At 43.1% G+C, this 18,831-nt stretch overlaps 1 protein-coding gene across 1 annotated transcript in view; it reads left to right on the top strand.

Annotated features, from left to right (window-relative positions):
* Positions 1 to 18,831, top strand: part of MCM10 (minichromosome maintenance 10 replication initiation factor) — a 33,372-nt gene extending 14,541 nt beyond the window's left edge. The window contains exons 9-19 of the mRNA XM_030832456.3: positions 1,785 to 1,984; positions 3,417 to 3,517; positions 4,493 to 4,603; positions 4,691 to 4,808; positions 6,762 to 6,990; positions 8,371 to 8,512; positions 9,140 to 9,258; positions 11,105 to 11,218; positions 13,111 to 13,256; positions 16,894 to 16,936; positions 17,023 to 18,831. Of these exons, the coding sequence (XP_030688316.2) occupies positions 1,785 to 1,984; positions 3,417 to 3,517; positions 4,493 to 4,603; positions 4,691 to 4,808; positions 6,762 to 6,990; positions 8,371 to 8,512; positions 9,140 to 9,258; positions 11,105 to 11,218; positions 13,111 to 13,256; positions 16,894 to 16,936; positions 17,023 to 17,106 (1,407 nt within the window). The 3' untranslated portion in view covers positions 17,107 to 18,831. The remainder of the gene's footprint in view (positions 1 to 1,784; positions 1,985 to 3,416; positions 3,518 to 4,492; positions 4,604 to 4,690; positions 4,809 to 6,761; positions 6,991 to 8,370; positions 8,513 to 9,139; positions 9,259 to 11,104; positions 11,219 to 13,110; positions 13,257 to 16,893; positions 16,937 to 17,022) is intronic.

Below are 18,831 nucleotides of genomic sequence, written 5' to 3'. Positions count from 1 at the left end.
TACAGGTTTTTGTGTGGATGTCCATTTTCAGTTCCCTCGGGTATATATAAGCCTAGGATGGAATTGCTGGGTCTTATGGTAACTCTATGCTTAGGCTTTTGAGGAACCACCAAACTGGTTTGCAAAGTGACTTTTACATTCTCCCCAGCAGTACTGTAAGTGTTCTAGTTCCTCCACGTCCCGGCCAGCACTTGTTATTGTCTGTCTTTGATTGCAGCCATCCCAGTGGATACTATCCATCTAAGTGGTACTTCTTAGAGCTCTTTGAAAGGATTAAATGACAGATTTTGGTTTCATCTCTTTTTGTTTCCCTCATTCTTGTCTAACAGATGAACTAGTGAGCAGGACATAGGAAGGAGGGAGATGGTTGGAAAAAGAGGTCTCAGGGGGAGTACTTGACAAATCACTTAAAACGCCACTGCCACCATCTCTGAGGTTCACCCAATAGGATGATACTTCGGAGTTTCTCTTTGTTTCTTTCACTGAAAGGGTAGCATTCGTCCAAGAGTCAACCAGAGAAACAGAAAACCTCACTAGAAACTGATTTTGTTTTATTTTTAACTTTTATTGAGGTAAAATTCACATTATGTATAATTGACGATTTAAAAGTGTACACGTCAGTAATATTTAGTGTATTCGCTTTGTTGTGCAACCACCAGCTTCTTCTAACTTCCAAACCTTTTCTTCACCCCATAAAAACACACCCTACCTATTAAGTAATCACTTGCCTGGTGACCTGTAATCTGCTTTCTGTCTCTAGATATATGCCATAAAAGGAATTATACAACATGGGACCTTTGTGTCTGACTTCTTTCGCTTAGCACAACCTTTTATTTTATTTCCTTTTTTTTAAATAAATTTATTTATTTTATTTTTGGCTGCGTTGGGTCTTTGTTGCTGCGCGTGGGCTTTCTCTAGTTGCAGCGAGCAGGGGCTACTCTTCGTTGTGGTGCACGGGCTTCTCATTGCGGTGGCTTCTCTTGTTGTGGAGCACGGGCTCTAGGTGCGTGGCTTCAGTAGTTGCAGCACGCGGGCTCAGTATTTGTGGCTCTTGGGCTCTAGAGCGCAGGCTCAGTAGTTGAGGCACACAGGCTTAGTTGCTCCGCGGCATGTGGGATCTTCCCGGACCAGGGCTCGAATCCATGTCCCCTGCACTGGCAGACGGATTCTTAACCACTGCGCCACCAGGGAAGTCCCTAGCATAACCTTTTCAAGGTTCATCCTAGAAGCTGATTTTACTTCCATTGTAGAAAGAGGGCAAAGGCGGTGAATGATGCCACTTTTTCACCCAAGTAGTGTGTTCAGAGGAGTTTAGGGGAAGAACGTCTCCCACCAACCCTGCTTTTTGTTTTTAATTTTTATTGGCGTAGAGTTGATTTACAGTGTTGTGTTGGTTTCGGGTGTACAGCAAAGTGAATCAGTTATACATATATCAATACATATATCCACTGTTTTTAGATTCTTTTCCCGTATAGGCCCTTACAGAGTATTAAGTAGAGTTCCCTGTGCTCTACAGCAGGTTCTTATAGTTATGTATTTTATATGTAGTAGTGTGTATATGTCAATCCCAATCTCCCAATTCATCCCCGCCCCCCCATCCTTACCTAGGAGAAGAACTTCAAGTTGCTGCTTAGCTGTGCATCAAGAATGGTCTCAGAGGTCAGCAGGGAGGCTTCTTCTCGCAGAACAGCTCTCTGTGAGACTGGGAGAAAGGATCTGTGTCTCTTAACGTTGTCCCCGGCCTGTCTCCCTAACGCTGATGCAGCCGCTCTTCCTTTTTACAGAATGACTGTGAATACTGTCAGTATCACATCCAGGCCCAGTACAAGAGGCTCAGCGCCAGGCGAGCAGACCTGCAGTCCACCTTCTCCGGCGGCCGAATTCCAAAGAAGTTTGCCCGCAAAGGCATCAGCCTGAAAGAAAGGCTGTGTCAGGATGGTTTTTACTACGGAGGAGTTTCTTCAGCCTCGTATGCAGCCTCAATGTGAGACTTTCTCAGGGCTTCTTTGGGGTCAGCGGTCTTGCTTGTCTTCTTTTAAGAGTAAAAAGAGTGGTTGTACGTTTCTATCCCGGTCCTGGAAGACTTGTACAGGTTTTGTCTCTCATAGCGTGCTGCCTGGAACAAGACGGCTGAGGGCCTCTTTCGTTCCTGGGAAGAGAGGAAAACACTCAGAAGGCGGGGAAACTAAGTCAGGTCATGGTGGTCTTTAACAGGGAACCCACACTTCCTCTTTGGCTTCTAATGTGAATAGTGCTGCTTTGTCAGGGCTGATGGGCCGTTAAAAGTGTTAATCATAGTGTTGACATACTTGAAATCATTTCCCTGACGACTATTAGTGCGAGGTTGCGACCTCGTGGAACCCACATTTAATTTAGTGAATGAATATGCAGAGAAGCCTCACGGGGGAGGGGGCGCTGCTGAGGCTGGCATGCGTGGCCTCCCCTCTGGGGATCTCATTCTCTCCCTGGAGTCCCTGAGTAGATGATGGATGGCCTCGTCCCTGTTCTCTAGAAAGTACGTCTGAGGATGCGGCAGGTGGGGACCTGGCTCAAGGGAGCTACACTTGGTCCAAGAACAAAACAGATTTTGTCCTCGATCCAACAGAAATTGGGCTAGAGGACTCTCACTTCCTGTATATTTTGTGATATCAAGCACATTTTTAAGATTTAAAATAATTTCTGTATTTTACCAAATTGCAAAAAGCAATACACATATGTTATTTTAAAAAAATGTATGTACAGTTTAGCCAAAAGAAGACAGTAAAAACCATCTATAATCCCACCACCTAGATAACTGTTAGTTTTGGTATATATGGTTCTAGGGGTCCTTTTTTCTCAAATGTATAACGTTTTAATAGTATAAAATGAGATCATAATATACCTATACTTTGCCAACGTTCTTTTTTCCCACATAAAATAATGAATTTTACTTTGTGGAACATTCACTTATGGCATTATTTTTAGTGGCTACATGGTGTTCTTTTACATGGTTCTGTGATAATTTAAATAAGTCTCCATGGATAAACATTTATAGCATTTCCAACTTTTAACAATACAAACAAAGCTTCCGTTAATATCCTAAATTTTTGCATAGGTCTTAGGTAAATCCTAGACTACTTGGTGAGTCCTAGTCTACTTGATCAAAGTGATGGCATATTTTTTATTTCTCTTGCCAACTTGCTCTTCCGGAACGGCCTTCAATCAAATTTGTAGGTCGCCTGTTGTTTTATATCTGTGACATAATGCACACACCAGTTACGCTGTAGGGCCATGGTATTAAGAAAGTCTACTTACATGGTGATTTGAGAAACGTTGACAGTTTGTAATAAATGACTACTTCTGCACCTTCTTTACCTCACAGAGTGTTGAAGTTCAGTGATTTTCCTTTTTTGAGGGGGTGACTCTTGTCATTTCAGTGCAGCTGCTGTCGCACCTAAAAAGAAGATTCAAACCACTCTGACTAATCTGGTGGTTAAGGGCACAGACTTGATCCTTCAGGAAACTCAACAAAAACTCGGTAACTTTGTTTCTAGACACTGTTTTTCTTTCTCAGGTTTAAACATGTAGCCTTCAGGATTGAAACTGGTTAGATCCTAACACTAAGTTATACTTGGTGAGTGATGTGGCCTCAGCAGAACGAACCAAGCTTGGTTGGCAGCATCTTAAGAAAAAACAGCATATTAATCTTAGCTGTGTCTTAGCTTTTTAAAATGTCTTGATGGGGACTTCCCTGGTGGTGCAGTGGTTAAGAATCTGCCTGCCAATGCAGGGGACACAGGTTTGTTCCCTGGTCCAGGAAGACCCCATGTGCCGCGGAGCAACTAAGCCCGTGTGCCACAACTACTGAGCCTGTGCTCTAGAGCCCGTGCACCACAACTACTGAAGCCCGCACACCTAGAGCCCGTGCTCCACAACAAGAGAAGCCACCGCAATGAGAAGCCTGCACACCGCAATGAAGATTAGCCCCCGCTCACTGCAACTAGAGAAAGCCAGTGTGCAACGAAGACCCAATGCAGCCAAAAAAATAAATAATAAAATAAAATGTCTTGACGTATCTGAGTCTAACTCTTAGTGTCTAGCACTAGAATCAGTAGTATCAGGTTCCTAGTCAAACTCGTCGGTTATCTTTCATTAAAACAGGTCTAGGTTGGAGAATGCCACCTCCACCCTGTCCTTGGGGCTCTGTTCATAACAGTGGTCCAGGTCTAGCATGGATCCTTATGTATAGTGCATATTCCAGGAATAGTGTATGAAATGACCCTGCAGGTATTAGTATTCTAATCATTTTTCAAAAATAAGATACATTTGTCTTACCCTTGCAGTCCTACTGGTCTGAGGTTAGAGGTAAAAGATTCTCTTTTCTCTTGATATTCCATCTACTTCATTTACAAATAACTAAAGTTATGAAAGCAGAGTTTAAAAAGGGATAAGTCACACGACATAAAATACTCTGAATTTTGAATCCTCTAATGCTGATATTTGTATATTCCAGGAGTACGCCAGAAGAGCTTGTCTTGCTCTGAGGAATTCAGGGAACTGATGGACTTGCCTACATCTGGAGCCAGAAACTTGAAACATCATTTAGCCAAAGTCAAGTCATCAGGTAGAGTCAGCCTGTACCTGCTCTAGTGTCTGCGCGTGGGTCCCCACAGCCTCTCAGAACCCCCTCAGCCTGTGCCTTGTGTTTCAGGGATCATGGGGAGCCCGAAACCTGCTTTCCAGTCTATCTCGGCATCAGCCTTCTTGAAGCAACAGAAGCAGCATATGTTAGAGTTGCGGAAAAAGAAATCAGAAGAAATACAGAAACGGTAGGAGTCACAGATTTAATGTTCCCTGTTTAGGTAGCTCATCTCAGGAATTCTGAGGATGTCTTAATAGATTTCAAAAGTGTGACTTTGGATTTGGGGTGGTTGGCTACCTTTTTAACTTTGGAAGTTTTTAAAAAATTAATTTTAACATAACCTTTAAAATTATAAAGCATTTAAAGTTATGTATTTCTGACTTATGCTAGTAAATCCTGAGACCTGGTGGTACAGGCTGCAGTAATTAATATCACTGTGGAAACGAGAAAGGAGTAACATATAAAGACAGTTTTGTGAAAAGGGAAAGTAGGTGTTGAGCTGTTTGGTGCCCATTTCTCAGTTTTGCCACAGTTAGGTTTTTAATTACAGGCTGGGCCAATGCGTAGATTCTGCATTTGTTCAGGTCAGTGATAAAAATGAGGCACTGAGAATGGAGAGTCATTTCAGAGGCAAAAGCAAGTGGAAATGGGTGTGGAAGGTAAACAAATCAAAGACTCTTGAACTCAAGTTATGCGATGGTAGCAAGAGCTACTGCTTACAGTCACCCAGCATGTGCTGAGCCACCCTGCTTTACACTGTACACACATCCCATCGGTCCTTACCATAATCTGCGAGGTGTTCTTAGCCTTGTTTTAGGGCTAATGTAACTGAAGACCAGAGAGTTAGTAAGTGGTGGAGCCAAGTTTGAACTCACACCTACCTGTTCTACTCCAGTGTTGAACCATTATGCTGTCCCAGATCTAGGCTCCTGTAGGGTACCTAGTTCCATGCAAAAGGACACCTATTACGAGTCAGGAGGAAATGCTTTGGAAAAATAAGAGAATGGATTTGGCCTCAGGCAGGTTAGTTTGAGGTGCTGGTGGGATATCTATAGAGGTATTCATCAGGGGCCTACAGGTGATGTAAATGTATATATATGGACATAAACATGTATATGGAGTTGTGAACCTTGTAGGGAGTAGAAAGCACCCGTCAGTTTAAAGGCATCAGTCTGAAGTTTTTCAGAATTTTGCTGGCCAAACAAAACATACCTTTGGGCAGGATCTGCTAGGCAATTTGCAAACTCAGCCTAGAGCCTACAGGAGTGGGGATGTGGTAGGGGAGAGAAGACTGGCCCAGGATTACCTGGTACTACTAGTCCCGGGCCTCTCACTTATGAGCAGTTGGCTCTTGGGCCTCAATTTCTTTATCCCTACAATGAGAGGTTTGGCCTAGATGATTTCTGACCTTTGTTGTTTTTTTTGTTTTTTTTGTTTTTGTTTTTTTTGTTGTTGTTGCGGTACGCGGGCCTCTCACTGTTGTGGCATCCCCCATTGCGGAGCACAGGCTCCAGACGCACAGGCTCAGCGGCCATGGCTCACGGGCCCAGCCGCTCCGCGGCATGCGGGATCTTCCCGGACCGGGGCACGAACCCATGTCCCCTGCATCGGCAGGCGGACTGTCAATCACTGCGCCACCAGGGAAGCCCCCCTTTGTTGTTTTTAAATAGTCCTTAAAGCCATATATAAAATAATCACTGTGTGAATTATAGCACCTTTCTGTTAGGACTTCCAAATGTAACAAATGTGTTATCTCTTCCCAGTAGAGGAAACAAAGTACAGAGAGATTTGGTGAGTTCCTGAAGGATCTCGGCTAACCAGAGGGCTAGGAATACAGTCCACAGCTTGCCTTCAGAGCTGAAGGTGCTCCATAGTCTGCACCCACTGGGAAGCGAGTTGATAAAAATAGTAATCAGTTCTAAACTGGGGAAACAATGAGCACTTATTCAATGAAAAACCAGTTAGCTTAAGAGTTAGTGAGGCTAGTATTGTTTTTACTGTGCACTAATCTGAATTAATAACCAAGAAGGGAAAATTATTTTACTGACGACTGCTTATCAGCTGGTGGCCTGCCTGCGGTCTCCCAGTCTGCATGTTTTGTGCTCGTGTGCATAGTTTGTGACTGCCTATTTCTTTAAAGATTTCTCCAAAGTGCGAGTGAAGTTGAGAGCCCAGCTGTGCCATCCTCTTCTCGGCAGCCCCCTTCTTGGTCTCCACCAGCGGGGGCTGAGTTCCCCAAGCTGAAAGGAACCCCAGCCATACAGATGCCAAAGCTTGGAAGAGACATCTCAGAAGGAGATGATGTCCTATTTTTTGATGAGTCACCACCACCAAGACCAAAACTGAATAAGTTAGCAGAAGCCAAAAAGGTAACTGGCATCTCTTTTCTTCACCACTTGAATTTGTATTCTGTGACACACAGCTGGTATTTCAAACTTTATATACCTGTGACCAGGAAAGACAGTCCCCTCATACCTATTTATTGATCATGATAACTAGTCAAAGGAATTTTAAATGATAATGGGTATCAACATAATGCCATTAATTTAATCCAAGAGAACTAACTACTGTCTCCATACTAGTTCTTGTTGGGCTGCAGGAGATAACCTAGAAGAAGATACTGTTTTACAGCTGGAGACCCTAGTATTAGGGGGAAACATTCTTGGAATTGTTGAGGCAATTGAATTGTCAAATAGTGGTTTAAAGAATCCTTCTTTAAAAGAAATCTTACACAGAAGCCCAGTCTGGGGCTTCCCTGGTGGCACAGTGGTTGAGAGTCCGCCTGCCGATGCAGGGGACGCGGGTTCGTGCCCCGGTCCGGGAAGATCCCACATGCCACGGAGCGGCTGGGCCCATGAGCCATCGCCGCTGAGCCTGCGTGTCCGGAGCCTGTGCTCCGCAACAGGAGAGGCCACAGCAGTGAGAGGCCCGCGTACCACCAAAAAAAAAAAAAAAAAAAAAAAACTAAAACAGAAGCCCAGTCTGTAGACAGATAAAAGCTAAGCTGCTCTGATTGAAGTGGGAATTGGGGGTGGTCAGAACCCCACCACCTCAGCAAGCTCTGTCTCTCCTTTTCCTGAGTCACCCTGAGCCCCCGACTTGAGCCTGTCTTCTCTTTACTCTAGTTAGTAGCTAGAACCACATGAAGGGCAAAGGCTAGCTGCAAGCCAAAGCCATGCCTACAGTAATAGTAATAGCAATTATGCATGTATGTTACTGTGTGTCTGTGATATGTGCATACATGCTATTTACTATGTACAAGTACATGCTTGGCTTGCATTGTCTCATTTTATCCTTAAAACCACAACCCTAAAAGGTAGGTTAGTGCTGTCATCCCCATTTCGTAAATGTAGAAACTGAAGCTGAACAATTAAGTCAGGTTATAAACTAGTAAGTGGCAGGGCTGGAATCCTTTCCTAATCTGTCTGTTCTGAAACAAACTTCCAAAATGTTTATGTGGTTCCTCTGTGGGTCTAAAAGCCTACACACTAGCTGAAGGACTAGCTGAAGTTTAACTATTGATATTTAAATAAGCTGAGATTTGTTCTACTAACTTAGAGACCTGTCTTCCATTCTTTGAAATTTTAATAATTGTGTTAATAATGCTAAGTAAAATGAAGATATATTTTGCTAATGTATGTTTGAGAACAGCCAGAATTCCCTGGCTAATCACTGGAAAGGGATACAGAGCTACAGATGCCTATCTCATCTTTTAGATTTTTATCTCCCTCTCTTTCCTTTTTTTTTAGTTGGCTGCTATAACCAAATTAAGGGTAAAAGGCCAGATTCTTACAAAAACAGACCCAAACAGCATTAAGAAGCTAAAGGAACCCCAGGATGTCCTGGAAGTGAAGGAACGTGTAGAAAAGAACAACACATTTTCTCCTCAAGGTACTGCGAATGGGAAACTTAGTAGTAGGAAAGAGACACTGCTTATAAAGGAAATGGTCCAAAACATAACCAGCCTCCCTGACATCAAAAGACATTATTTTATTTCCATTTACCTCTATGGAGAGTACCTAAGTAGAATTTCTGCAGTTGGAACTGATTGTTTTTTATAGTTACATTAGATTAAAATGAAATTATGCACAATTTGAAAACTTGAGATTACTCATTGAATCTTTGCACATACATATTAGTAGAAAGATTTGTTTTGAAAGAAGTAGAATTCCTTTGTTTTAAATTGCCCTATTTTTATTTTTAAAACTCTGAAGCTGGCAGTGTCCTTTTAACATGAGTTTGTAAATAGGAATTTTGTTGTTGTTGTTGTTACCTGTTTTCATAATTGGCTCTTATTTTAAGGTGAAAACTATTCTAATTTAGTGGTCAAGTCTGCCATCCCCTCCCGCATATTCTAGTTTGTACTTCTCAACTCAGTTCTCTAAGAGCCATCCTTTGCTCATACCAAGTGGGGGTAAATGCAGTTTGAAGGGTCTTGTAGGGGGAGACGCAGCTGAGTTGGCGAGGCCCGCTGGCCCTCTGAGGTTCCTCTGTTCACTCTTTTTCTTTCTGCTCTAGCTGAGGATGAATTGGAACCTGCCAGGAAAAAAAGGAGAGAACAGCTTGCCTACCTGGAATCTGAGGATTTTCAGAAAATTCTAAAAGCAAAATCGAGGCACACAGGGATCCTAAAAGAGGTAAAAAAGAGCCCAGAAGGTCAAAGGTGACAGAGATGTCCTCAGACTCGGGCTAGTATTGTTAAGAATCTCTTCCTATTTCCTTAGCCGAGATGTTAGTTGTATGTCAGTTTGTTTGATTTTGTTTTGAAGAACAGGAATATTGCTAATAGATTTTAGCTTTGCCTTTGTTGCATTGAAGAATATCATTCAACATTATTTAAATTGACTTCAGTATTATAAAATGTTTCAGTCAATATTTTATAACTTTGAAGTATATTCTATAAAAATGTCAAATTAATGTGTTGTACACCTAAAACTAACTAAGGTGTTGTACACCTTAACTAAGTTAAGTCAACTATACTTCAATTTTAAATGATTAATTAACTCTTTAAAACGTTTACCTGTAGTTATGGCTGTGAAGTTATGTTTTAATGGCTCTCCACTATCTACTATTTTCTGCCTTGCAGTATGGGAAGGGATTTTTCCATTCATACATTTTTATATGGACCCTGCAAATGCTCTAAATCAGTAGTTCTCAACTCAACACTCACAATGCCCCTTTTTAATAACAAGTGTTTTGTATTGTTCTCTTATTCTGAAATTAAATTGTGGATAATGTAAATTACCTAGCTAGTAATTTCAAAAATACCAATATAATATCCTAGCTGTAATATAAAGAGGAAAAAAGGAAAATGTTTATAATAAAAATATGTATTTCATTATGTAAAATACATGGGCACAACTACCCTTGAAGAAGTAATAAAATAGAGGCTTGGATTTGTAAGTATATATAAGTGGATTTATCAGGCAGCTAGCAATGAATACTCAGTAGATGTGTTTTCTTAGAAACTTGAATACCGTGGGCCTATTTCTTTGACAATGTGGTTTATTTTTTTAAACTTTTGAAGACATCAAAGCACAGTTGTCTCTCCACATCCACAGGACTTTGGGAACAGTCAGTGTATGTGAAAACCATGCACAAGTATTGTGGTGTTGTATATAATGCTTTTAGGTTTGAGGGTTATAATCGGGTTTTTCATCCACATGGATGCCCTGTAGAACATTGAGAACAATCCTTTGATGTGTAAGGGACTGTTCCATGCATTGCAGAAGGTGTAGTGTCCGTGGTCCCTGCCAGTAGCAAAGGTTATGGTCACTGGGATAACAAAAAAAGTACTCCCACAGATTTTCAAAAGGTCCCCCACTTAGTGCCAATATGCCAAATGATCTGCCTTTCTTTTGATTAACAAAGGGCTAACGAGACAGTGATATAACTTTCTACTGGACTTGAAACTCAGTCAGGAGAGGTGCTCAAGCAGACCCCAAAAGACTGTAGAGCTGAGTTCCTTCGTTCTTGTGGCCACCAAAGACCTTGCGCCTTTTGCCTGGTGCAGCTGCACTGACTCGAGCTGTGACCACATCCTGCCCTGAATATCTCTCTGCCCTCACACCTCCTACCTGTGTTCCAGACAAGCAGGGATTGTTCCTGCCAAGTGCTTGGTCTGGAGAATAGTATCGAATAGAATGGGTGTCATCACTGGGGAAGCATCCAGCACCTCTCCCAATAGCTGAATCTATATTGGAACAGTGGAAACAGTTCCCTTCTGGTGCGCACTTGATCTGATGATGCTGTTAATCACATCAGTAGTTTAAATTTGTATTTAGTGTCTCACACATCACCAAATGCTTTCATACCCTCTTTTTGCCCATTAAGGGCTTGTTTCTACTTACCGTCTGGGGTTGCAGTTCATTGATCCTCATACAGTTAGCTTGTCTGTTCAGTTCAGATTTGATTATTATTAAGCAGCTGCCTGAGTCTATATCAGATTTGGTACAAGGTCTTCTGGATGTCTTGTCATTCCAGGCCGAGGCTGAGCTGCAGGAACACTATTTTGAGCCCCTGGTGAAAAAAGAACAAATAGAAGAAAAGATGAGAAACACCCGGGAAGTGAAATGTCGAGTCGTGACGTGCAGGACGGTGAGTGCGGGAGACAGTTCTCCCCACGACCTGTCTGGGGTTGCTGGGACTCAGCAGGATGTGGAGAGTCTGGGGTGTGGGCCCACGTCTTATGACCAGAGTCCTGCCCGGGCCATTTAATTAGGCTGCAAACAAAATGGCGTCCGATAGCCCAGCACCGGGCTTCTCGTGACCCATCCACTGAGCTCTGATGGTAGAGCCTTTGTATTGAGATGTTCCTCATTTGGCCACAGCTCCTGGTTCTGTGGAAGAGCCTCTTCCCATCTGACCACTGGACTGAGTATTCTTATCTCTCCTCCTCAAGTTTTAGCACGCCCTCAGTCCATAGTACCTAAGACCCTGGGGCCTTGGTTGAACAACTTGATTTGGCATCAGATGTCATGATCAACTACTGTTGTTCCCTTCTGCTCAGGTCCTAACCTACTAGATTGAATCTCAGGGCAGAGTGTGAATTGTATTATTGTCTCTGTTTGTGGAATTTTTACCCTGAGTCTATTAGAAAATTCAAAATCCTCTACTCCTCAACATTACTCAAAAATGGCCAAAAAAAAAAGTTATTGCTGAATACTACTTCCATTACCATTTCTTTGAAATAAGTCTGCATGGCTAATCCACTTCGTGAACACATGTAAGAGGAGAAAGAGGTTTAGCTTACCCAGTGCAATTTTCTCTATCTTTATTCTCTTTAAAACCTTAGATTCTCCTTTACATTTAGGGGATGGACCAAAAGGTGGAGCTTCCTTGAGAAAGTTCAGACTGTGGAGAATCAGTAAAGCTTTTACTTCATAGGACAGCTTTTCCTCTGACAGCGTGGCTGTATTAGGACAAAGCCGGTGTATTCATTTCCTGTTGCTGCTGTAACAAATGACCACCAACTGGGTGGCTTAGAACAACACAAATTTATTATCTCACAGTTTTGCAGGTCAGAAGTGGGTCTCGCTGGGGTAAAATCCAGATGTCAGTAGGGTGCGTTCCTTTCTGGAGGCTCTAGGGGACAGTCCATGTCCTTGCCTTTCCCGGCTTCTAGAGCTCACCTGCATCCCTTGGATCGTGGCTCCTTCCTCCATCATTGAAACCAGCAATGGGAGGTGGGGTCCTCTCGCCACAAATCAACTGATTAGCAACTGTAATTGCATCTGTAACCTGAATTCCCCTTTGCCATGTAACATAACATGCTTGTAAGTTCCAGGGAATAGGGTATGCACATCTTGGGGGGATTATTTTGCCTGCCCCAATTGGCATACCACTCTCCTCTGCCCTCTTTGAGGCTGCCAAGGCCAAAAGTTACTTATCTAGACTCAGTGTGATTACCCGAAATTACATTGCACACTGTCTGGCTCTGTTTCAACCTTCACCCATCATTTCTTGTTCTTTTCAGTCCTTTGAAGGATCAAAATTAAAAGTAAATTAATATCTGTCTTGGTTTTGCTGTGTATGAAATAGGAGTAGTAATAAATTTATAATCCTTTCCAGTGGCCTTATAAGAGAAAATGAAAGAGCAGCTCATCATCCTTCCTGAATAGGCCCCATGGGTGTAATCTGTTGTCTTACAATAAGGGACTACAGTGAATACAGGGCAGACCAATCAAAGCTACTTAGAGATTTCCAATCCTTTTCTTCCTTCGCCCTAGCTATTGTCTTGATGTCACAGAAGATTATTGTGTATTTTACACCTGACATTGGGGCAAACATGAGAAGAAGTGGTATCAGTAGGGGGAAAGTCAAGAAATCACATGATCACTGCAGCCAGAAGATAGTAGCTCCACCGGCACCTGCCTGGTGGCGACGAAAGAACAGAAGTTCTCAGGACAGGCTGCCCTTGTGGCGGGTGGCTCATTTCTCCTTCGGAGCTCTTGACATGACATGTGCCTTCTTTCTGCTGTTCTGTGCAGTGCGCTTACACCCACTTCAAGCCTCTGGAGACCTGCGTCAGCGAGCAGCACAACTACCACTGGCACGACAGTGTGAAGAGGTTTTTCAAGTGTCCCTGTGGAAACAGAACTGTCTCCCTCGGCAGGCTCCCCCAAAAGCACTGCAGGTTTGAGAATTGCTGGGGTTCTTGGTCTCATCCAGGCTTCCTGAACCTTTTTCCAATTCCCATGTGTTGCTGTTCCCTTGGAATTGTGGACAGTCCGTGACCCCGGGAGGGTCACCCTTGCTCTGTGCTACCTTACGGCTCCTGGGTATCCCCAAATGCTCCTGGAGGGAAGGGACCCTGCCCCTTTCACAGCTGTATCCCCAATACTAAATATAGGGCCCAGTGCATAGTAGGTTATCAGAAATGTTTGTTGAATAAATAAATGGAGCCTGCGTATGGTGGGTCGGTGAAATACGTGTGTTTGTGGGGGGCTTGGATAGGGAATTTTTTTTTCTCTGCTGTAAAGAGTTATTTGTTTAAATTTTTATAATATGTGAGTATGTGTGTTTTAAGGGACTTTTGCTTTTACTTTGGGGGAGAATTTTGGATACAGAGGCAGAGCTGCTGTGTTTGACTACTCAGGGAGCATGCTTCATGTAGAACAGCCTGAGGAATACCTGTGCAGTTCGGGGTGCAGGTTGTAGAACATTGTCCTTGGTGCGTTCAGTGCTCTCCTAATTTATGTATTTCTCTGTCCCCTTCTTCACTCACTATGAGTGTTGTTAGATATCTTTTCTTATTTTCCTTTGATTTATCAATGTGGTACATTACATTGTTAAGTTTTTCTGAAGTTGAACTTTCCTTTTTTATTCCTTGGATAAGCACGACTTATCCTGATGACTTTTTTTATTTCAGCACACTGTTATAATCAATTAGCTAATGTTTCATATGTGATTTTTATATCTATTCATAAGTGAATTAGACCTTTTTTTTCCTTTTCTTATATAGACCTATCTCGTTTTCAAACCAAGATTATGTGAGCCTTATAAAACGAATTGGGCAGCTTCCTGAAATAACCTATCAACTAGCAATTATTTCTTGAAAGTTTAGTAAATCTCAGCTATAAAATTATTTAGGCCCTGTTCTTGGAAGAAAGGGGTGGCTTTGATTACCATTTCAATTTCATGGTCTCTTTTCTACCAATTTCAGCTTTTTATATTTTTCTAGGAATCCAATTCATTTAGATTTTCAAACTTATTAATATTTAGTTGTCCCTAATGTACTTTTTTCAGTCTGTTACTTGCTATATTTTATTAATAGGTATTTGCTGTATTTTGTTCTGTTGTTTTTGTTCTTCTGTTTTTCAGAGTCAACCTTGATAGAAGTCTCTGCGTTCTGTTAACCTTTTCAGAAAACCATCTTGTAGTTTTCTAAACGTTTATTGATTTTCTTTCTGTTTTCCTGATTTCCACCCTTATCCTTATGTACTTATTGTTTCTTTGGGTTTGCTTTGTACCGTTTTGTGTACATTCTTCAGTTAAAACTTAAACTCAACTTATTAGTATGTAGCCTTTCTTGTTGCCTCATAAATCAGTTTTTTTAAATGAATTGAAGGTTTGTGGCAACCCTGAGTTGAGCAAGTCTATTGGCACCATTTTTCCAACAGCGTTTTATTTATTTATTTATGGCCACGTTGGGTCTTTGTTGCTGCACGTGGGCTTTCTCTAGTTGCAGCGAGTGGGGACTACTCTTCGTTGAGGTGCGCGGGCTTCTCACTGCTGTGGCTTCTCTTGTTGCGGAGCACGGGCTCAAGGTGCGTGGGCTTCAGTAGTTGTGGCTCGCAGGCTCTAGAGCGCAGGCTCAGTAGTTGTGGCACACGGGCTTAGTTGCTCCGTGGCATGTGGGATCTTCCCAGACCAGGGCTTGAACCCGTGTCCTCTGCATTGGCAGGTGAATTCTTAACCACTGTGCTACCAGGGAAGTCCCCTCATAAATCAGTTTAAAGCTCCTATTTCCCCCTAAGTAGTTCTGCTTTATCAGTCACCTGCAAAGTTTGATACTTAGTTAAAATTATTTCTTAATGTCTTGGATGATTTCCTTTTTGACCCAAGAGTTAGTAATATATATGGGATTGATTTTATCTTTTTTGTTATTAATTTCTAACTTTATTGCATTATTCTTGAAGGACATAATTTGTATGATGTTGATTCTTTGGAATTTGAGGCAATCTCACTATCACCTCTTCACCAGGATATTCTCACTACCTTTTTGTTTGCTCATTTCGTTTTGGTTGTTGTTTATTTCCTGGACCCCTAACTCCACTCATTTCCAGTTTCTCCAAAGCTGATTTGGGATGAGGGTGGGGGCTCGTTCATCACCTTGTCAGGAGTTGGTTTATGCATCTTTTTACAATCTAGGTTAGCATTGTTCTAAGTAGCTATTTGTATATTGATATCTGACTTCTCTCCAAAATATTGTAACAGCAAGAGCTTGTGTAAAACATTTGATTATCAGAGAAATGTGTTCATTGAGGATAAGCAGTAAGTACAACTCAAATGGAAGAACACGATGCCTTTCAGCCTCCAGGTGGCACTGTTATTTTTGTTAACATCTGCTTTCTCTGGTCTCTCTCTTGTCAATTCTTGATCTCGAGCAGAAATGGGCAAACTGTTTCTGTGAAAGGCAGATAGTAAATATCTTAGGCAGGCACTGTGGTTTGTTTCACCGCTCTTGTGGCAGCCATAGGTGATGCTCAAACAAGGAGGCTTGGCTGTGTTCAGCAAAACCTCACGAAAACTGTGGCAGGCTGGATTTGGCCCTTGTGTTGTAATTGCCAACCCCTGACAGTAAGCTGTGCATAATATCATCACTGATCTGGTCGTAGGCCACGAAAGTCTCTCAGTAGACATTCAGTTGGTCTCTAGCTGGGGAAGGTGGTGGAGAGGCTCGGGGCTAAGTCCTCGGGCAGCTGATGCTCAGGGCGGGAGTGGAGTCTAAGCCAGATGGGGAGGAAGGATGAGGCTGGTGGGGTGACCCCTACAGCCCGGACCCTCTCAGATCCAAAGCTGCTGGGAGACATAGTCCCACGGCTTCACTATATTTCTTTTCTGTTTCTCTCTCTCTTCTCCAGAGTAAACTTCATAGACAATGAGCTGTCCCCATAGCATCCCAGTGCCTCCTCGGGGCTGGATTCACTTACCATGTTAAAAAGTGAGAATGAGAGTCTGCAGGCCCTTTGAGTGAAGAGAGTGAAAAATCTCTGGGTTATGAAAAGATTTCCTTCCTGTTGTGTTGGTTTCACACCAAATTTAACATTGACCTTTGAGTGGAAAATCAAGATAGCACTGTCTTCCCTGTTCTTAACTACTGAAAAAGGGGGTGGGGGGAGGATTGTTCAAACCAGAAGAAAGAGTAATCCTTTCTTATCACAGCCTTTTAGTTCCAGAACAGGAGAAAAAGGGGCAAGCCATAGGCTGCACGTAGCTGTAGGCTGGCTTCCTCGATCCAAGGGTCTTCCCAGTGACCAGCACTGGAAACCAAGCTTGCACTCACCACCTATAGCATGTGTAGCCCTGTTATACTACCATTTGAAATTCCTTCTCTGAAGTATCTAGCTTACTGCAGAGTTGAAGACCGTTTCTCAAATCACTGGAGTATTTTCAGTAGCAATAGAGCATAGCCTGGAATATGAATGTCACCTTGATCAGCTTCTGCTTAAATGGGGGAGATCTTCCCCCAAGTGCAGGGAGTGCTATTACCTTCATGTCTATGGGCCCATAACCTCACTGCTGAGTCAATCCCATCTTTTCTGTTTCAGTAATTGTGGCCTCTTCAAGTGGGAACGGGACGGAATGTTAAAGGTATGTCATCTGCAAGGTGATGGGTTTTAGTGACCCATGCAAATAATATTGACCCATTTCTTATTAAACTATTTTTATTTTTCTAGGAAAAGACAGGTCCAAAGATAGGAGGAGAAACCCTGTTACCAAGAGGAGAAGAACACGCCAAATTCCTGAATAGCCTTAAATAGCCCCGACTTCAAACAGGTACCCACAGCCTACATTGCTTCTTGTGGTTCTGGAAAAGCAAGAGTATTGGCTCTGAATTGCCCCCTGTTCCTGATTGACACAGTCAGAACGAATACTTGCTAAGCCTACAGCTTTGCCTCCTTCCTCGGTTGTGGTGGTTTAACATCAAATTTAACGTTGACCTTTAAGTGGAAATTCAAGGTATCATTGTCTTCCCTGTTCTCAGTATTGATGGCAGAATTCACAGTTTTTATGCCCCAAACTGGAAGGTAGATAGAGAGTTGTGTTTCTCTCTCTTGGGTTGTAGAGAATGCAGTGTTGCTTCTTGATCACAATAAGGTTCTGGTATTTATGTGGACACCCAGAGACAAAAGAATGAATTTAGCTCAGGTAACCTGCCTAACTTCTGGGCTTCAGTTTCCTCACATGTAAAATGAGGAAGGTTGGACTAAATGATCTTGAAATGTGTCTTTGAGCACTCAAAGTCTAAAAATAATACAATGTTTTGCCGTCTAGAAAATTATGACCGTCGCCCTTGATAGAGAGTCTTGCTGTATTGATATTAAAAGCTGGGTTCCTTCTGTTGATTCCACTGTTACCTCTCTTTTGTTCTTGGAAATCAAGTCACTGACCCACTTGGCATTTCAATTCATATCTATATGGTCTCTGTGCTGTTAGAATATCGTGGAGCTCTGTAATGGAAATGCCTAAAATCTCATCATTTTAAAGTGTGGCTTTATTTAAATATGGCTTAAAGAAAGTGAAACCTCTAACCAAAACAAACATAAAATTTGAGAAGCCATGAAGCCCAATTGGAGAACAGAAACATCCCACAAGGAGAATCCTCTGGAGTTTGGGATTTGCAGATATGCTTTATCATACACGTTAAGAATTATAGGTTGGGGATCGCTGCATGTTGCAGGGTGAGGGGCAGCCTGGGACTCGTGGTTACGCCCGAGTCTCAGCCCTTCCGCTCGCTAGTTCTGTGTCCTCAGCCGAGGTGCCCGTCCTCACTTTCCCCGTCTGCAAAACGAAGGCGATGGTGTCTTGGTGGCGCGGACTCATGTGAGATAGCGCGTATGCGCAAGGGCTCAGTAGGTGCGGCTTTTGTTACGCTTCCCAGGTAAAAGCACAGAGACCCGAGAAAGCAGGCCCTGAAAGGAGAGTTTGGTTGCGGGTCGGGAGGCGGTGTCGCAGGTGAGGCTGGAGAAGGAGGCGGTGGCAGACCTTGAACTTTGCAGTGCCTCCTTGGCTGTGGTGAGGACATGGGTCTTGGTCCTGTGTGTGCTGGGACCCACGAGAGGGTTTTCAGCAGGGGACTCTCTCATACCACTCAGCTGCTGCGTGGAGAATGAGGCGGGGGCAGGGGTACTAAAGGCAGAATGATGCTGACAGATCGCAGCACCTGAGGGAAAGGAACGGCAGCCTGAAAGGAAGGGTGATGATGGAGGTGGACAGTGGTGGATGGCCTTAAAGGAACAGACAGATTGTGCTGGAGAGGGAGTCCAGGGTAGCGTTCCGGGTTAGGTAACTAACTGCATGGATGTTGAGGGGAAACTCTGAAGAGGTGGGAGACAGACAGCCCAGACGTTCAGCTGCACCAGGCTTCCCACCCAAGGGAGATCAAGGCCGTGGCAGGAAGCAACTCTGGGGCAGCTTGGCCCACAGGGCAAGACCCATACTGTCTGAGGTTCCCCCAGAGGTTGCTAAGGGCACATGGGAATGTG

This window comes from Globicephala melas, chromosome 2 (genome assembly GCF_963455315.2).
Source record: "Globicephala melas chromosome 2, mGloMel1.2, whole genome shotgun sequence".
Lineage (NCBI taxonomy): Eukaryota > Metazoa > Chordata > Mammalia > Artiodactyla > Delphinidae > Globicephala > Globicephala melas.
Note: the sequence above shows the minus strand (reverse complement) of the source record. Positions and strands in the feature narration are given on the sequence as shown.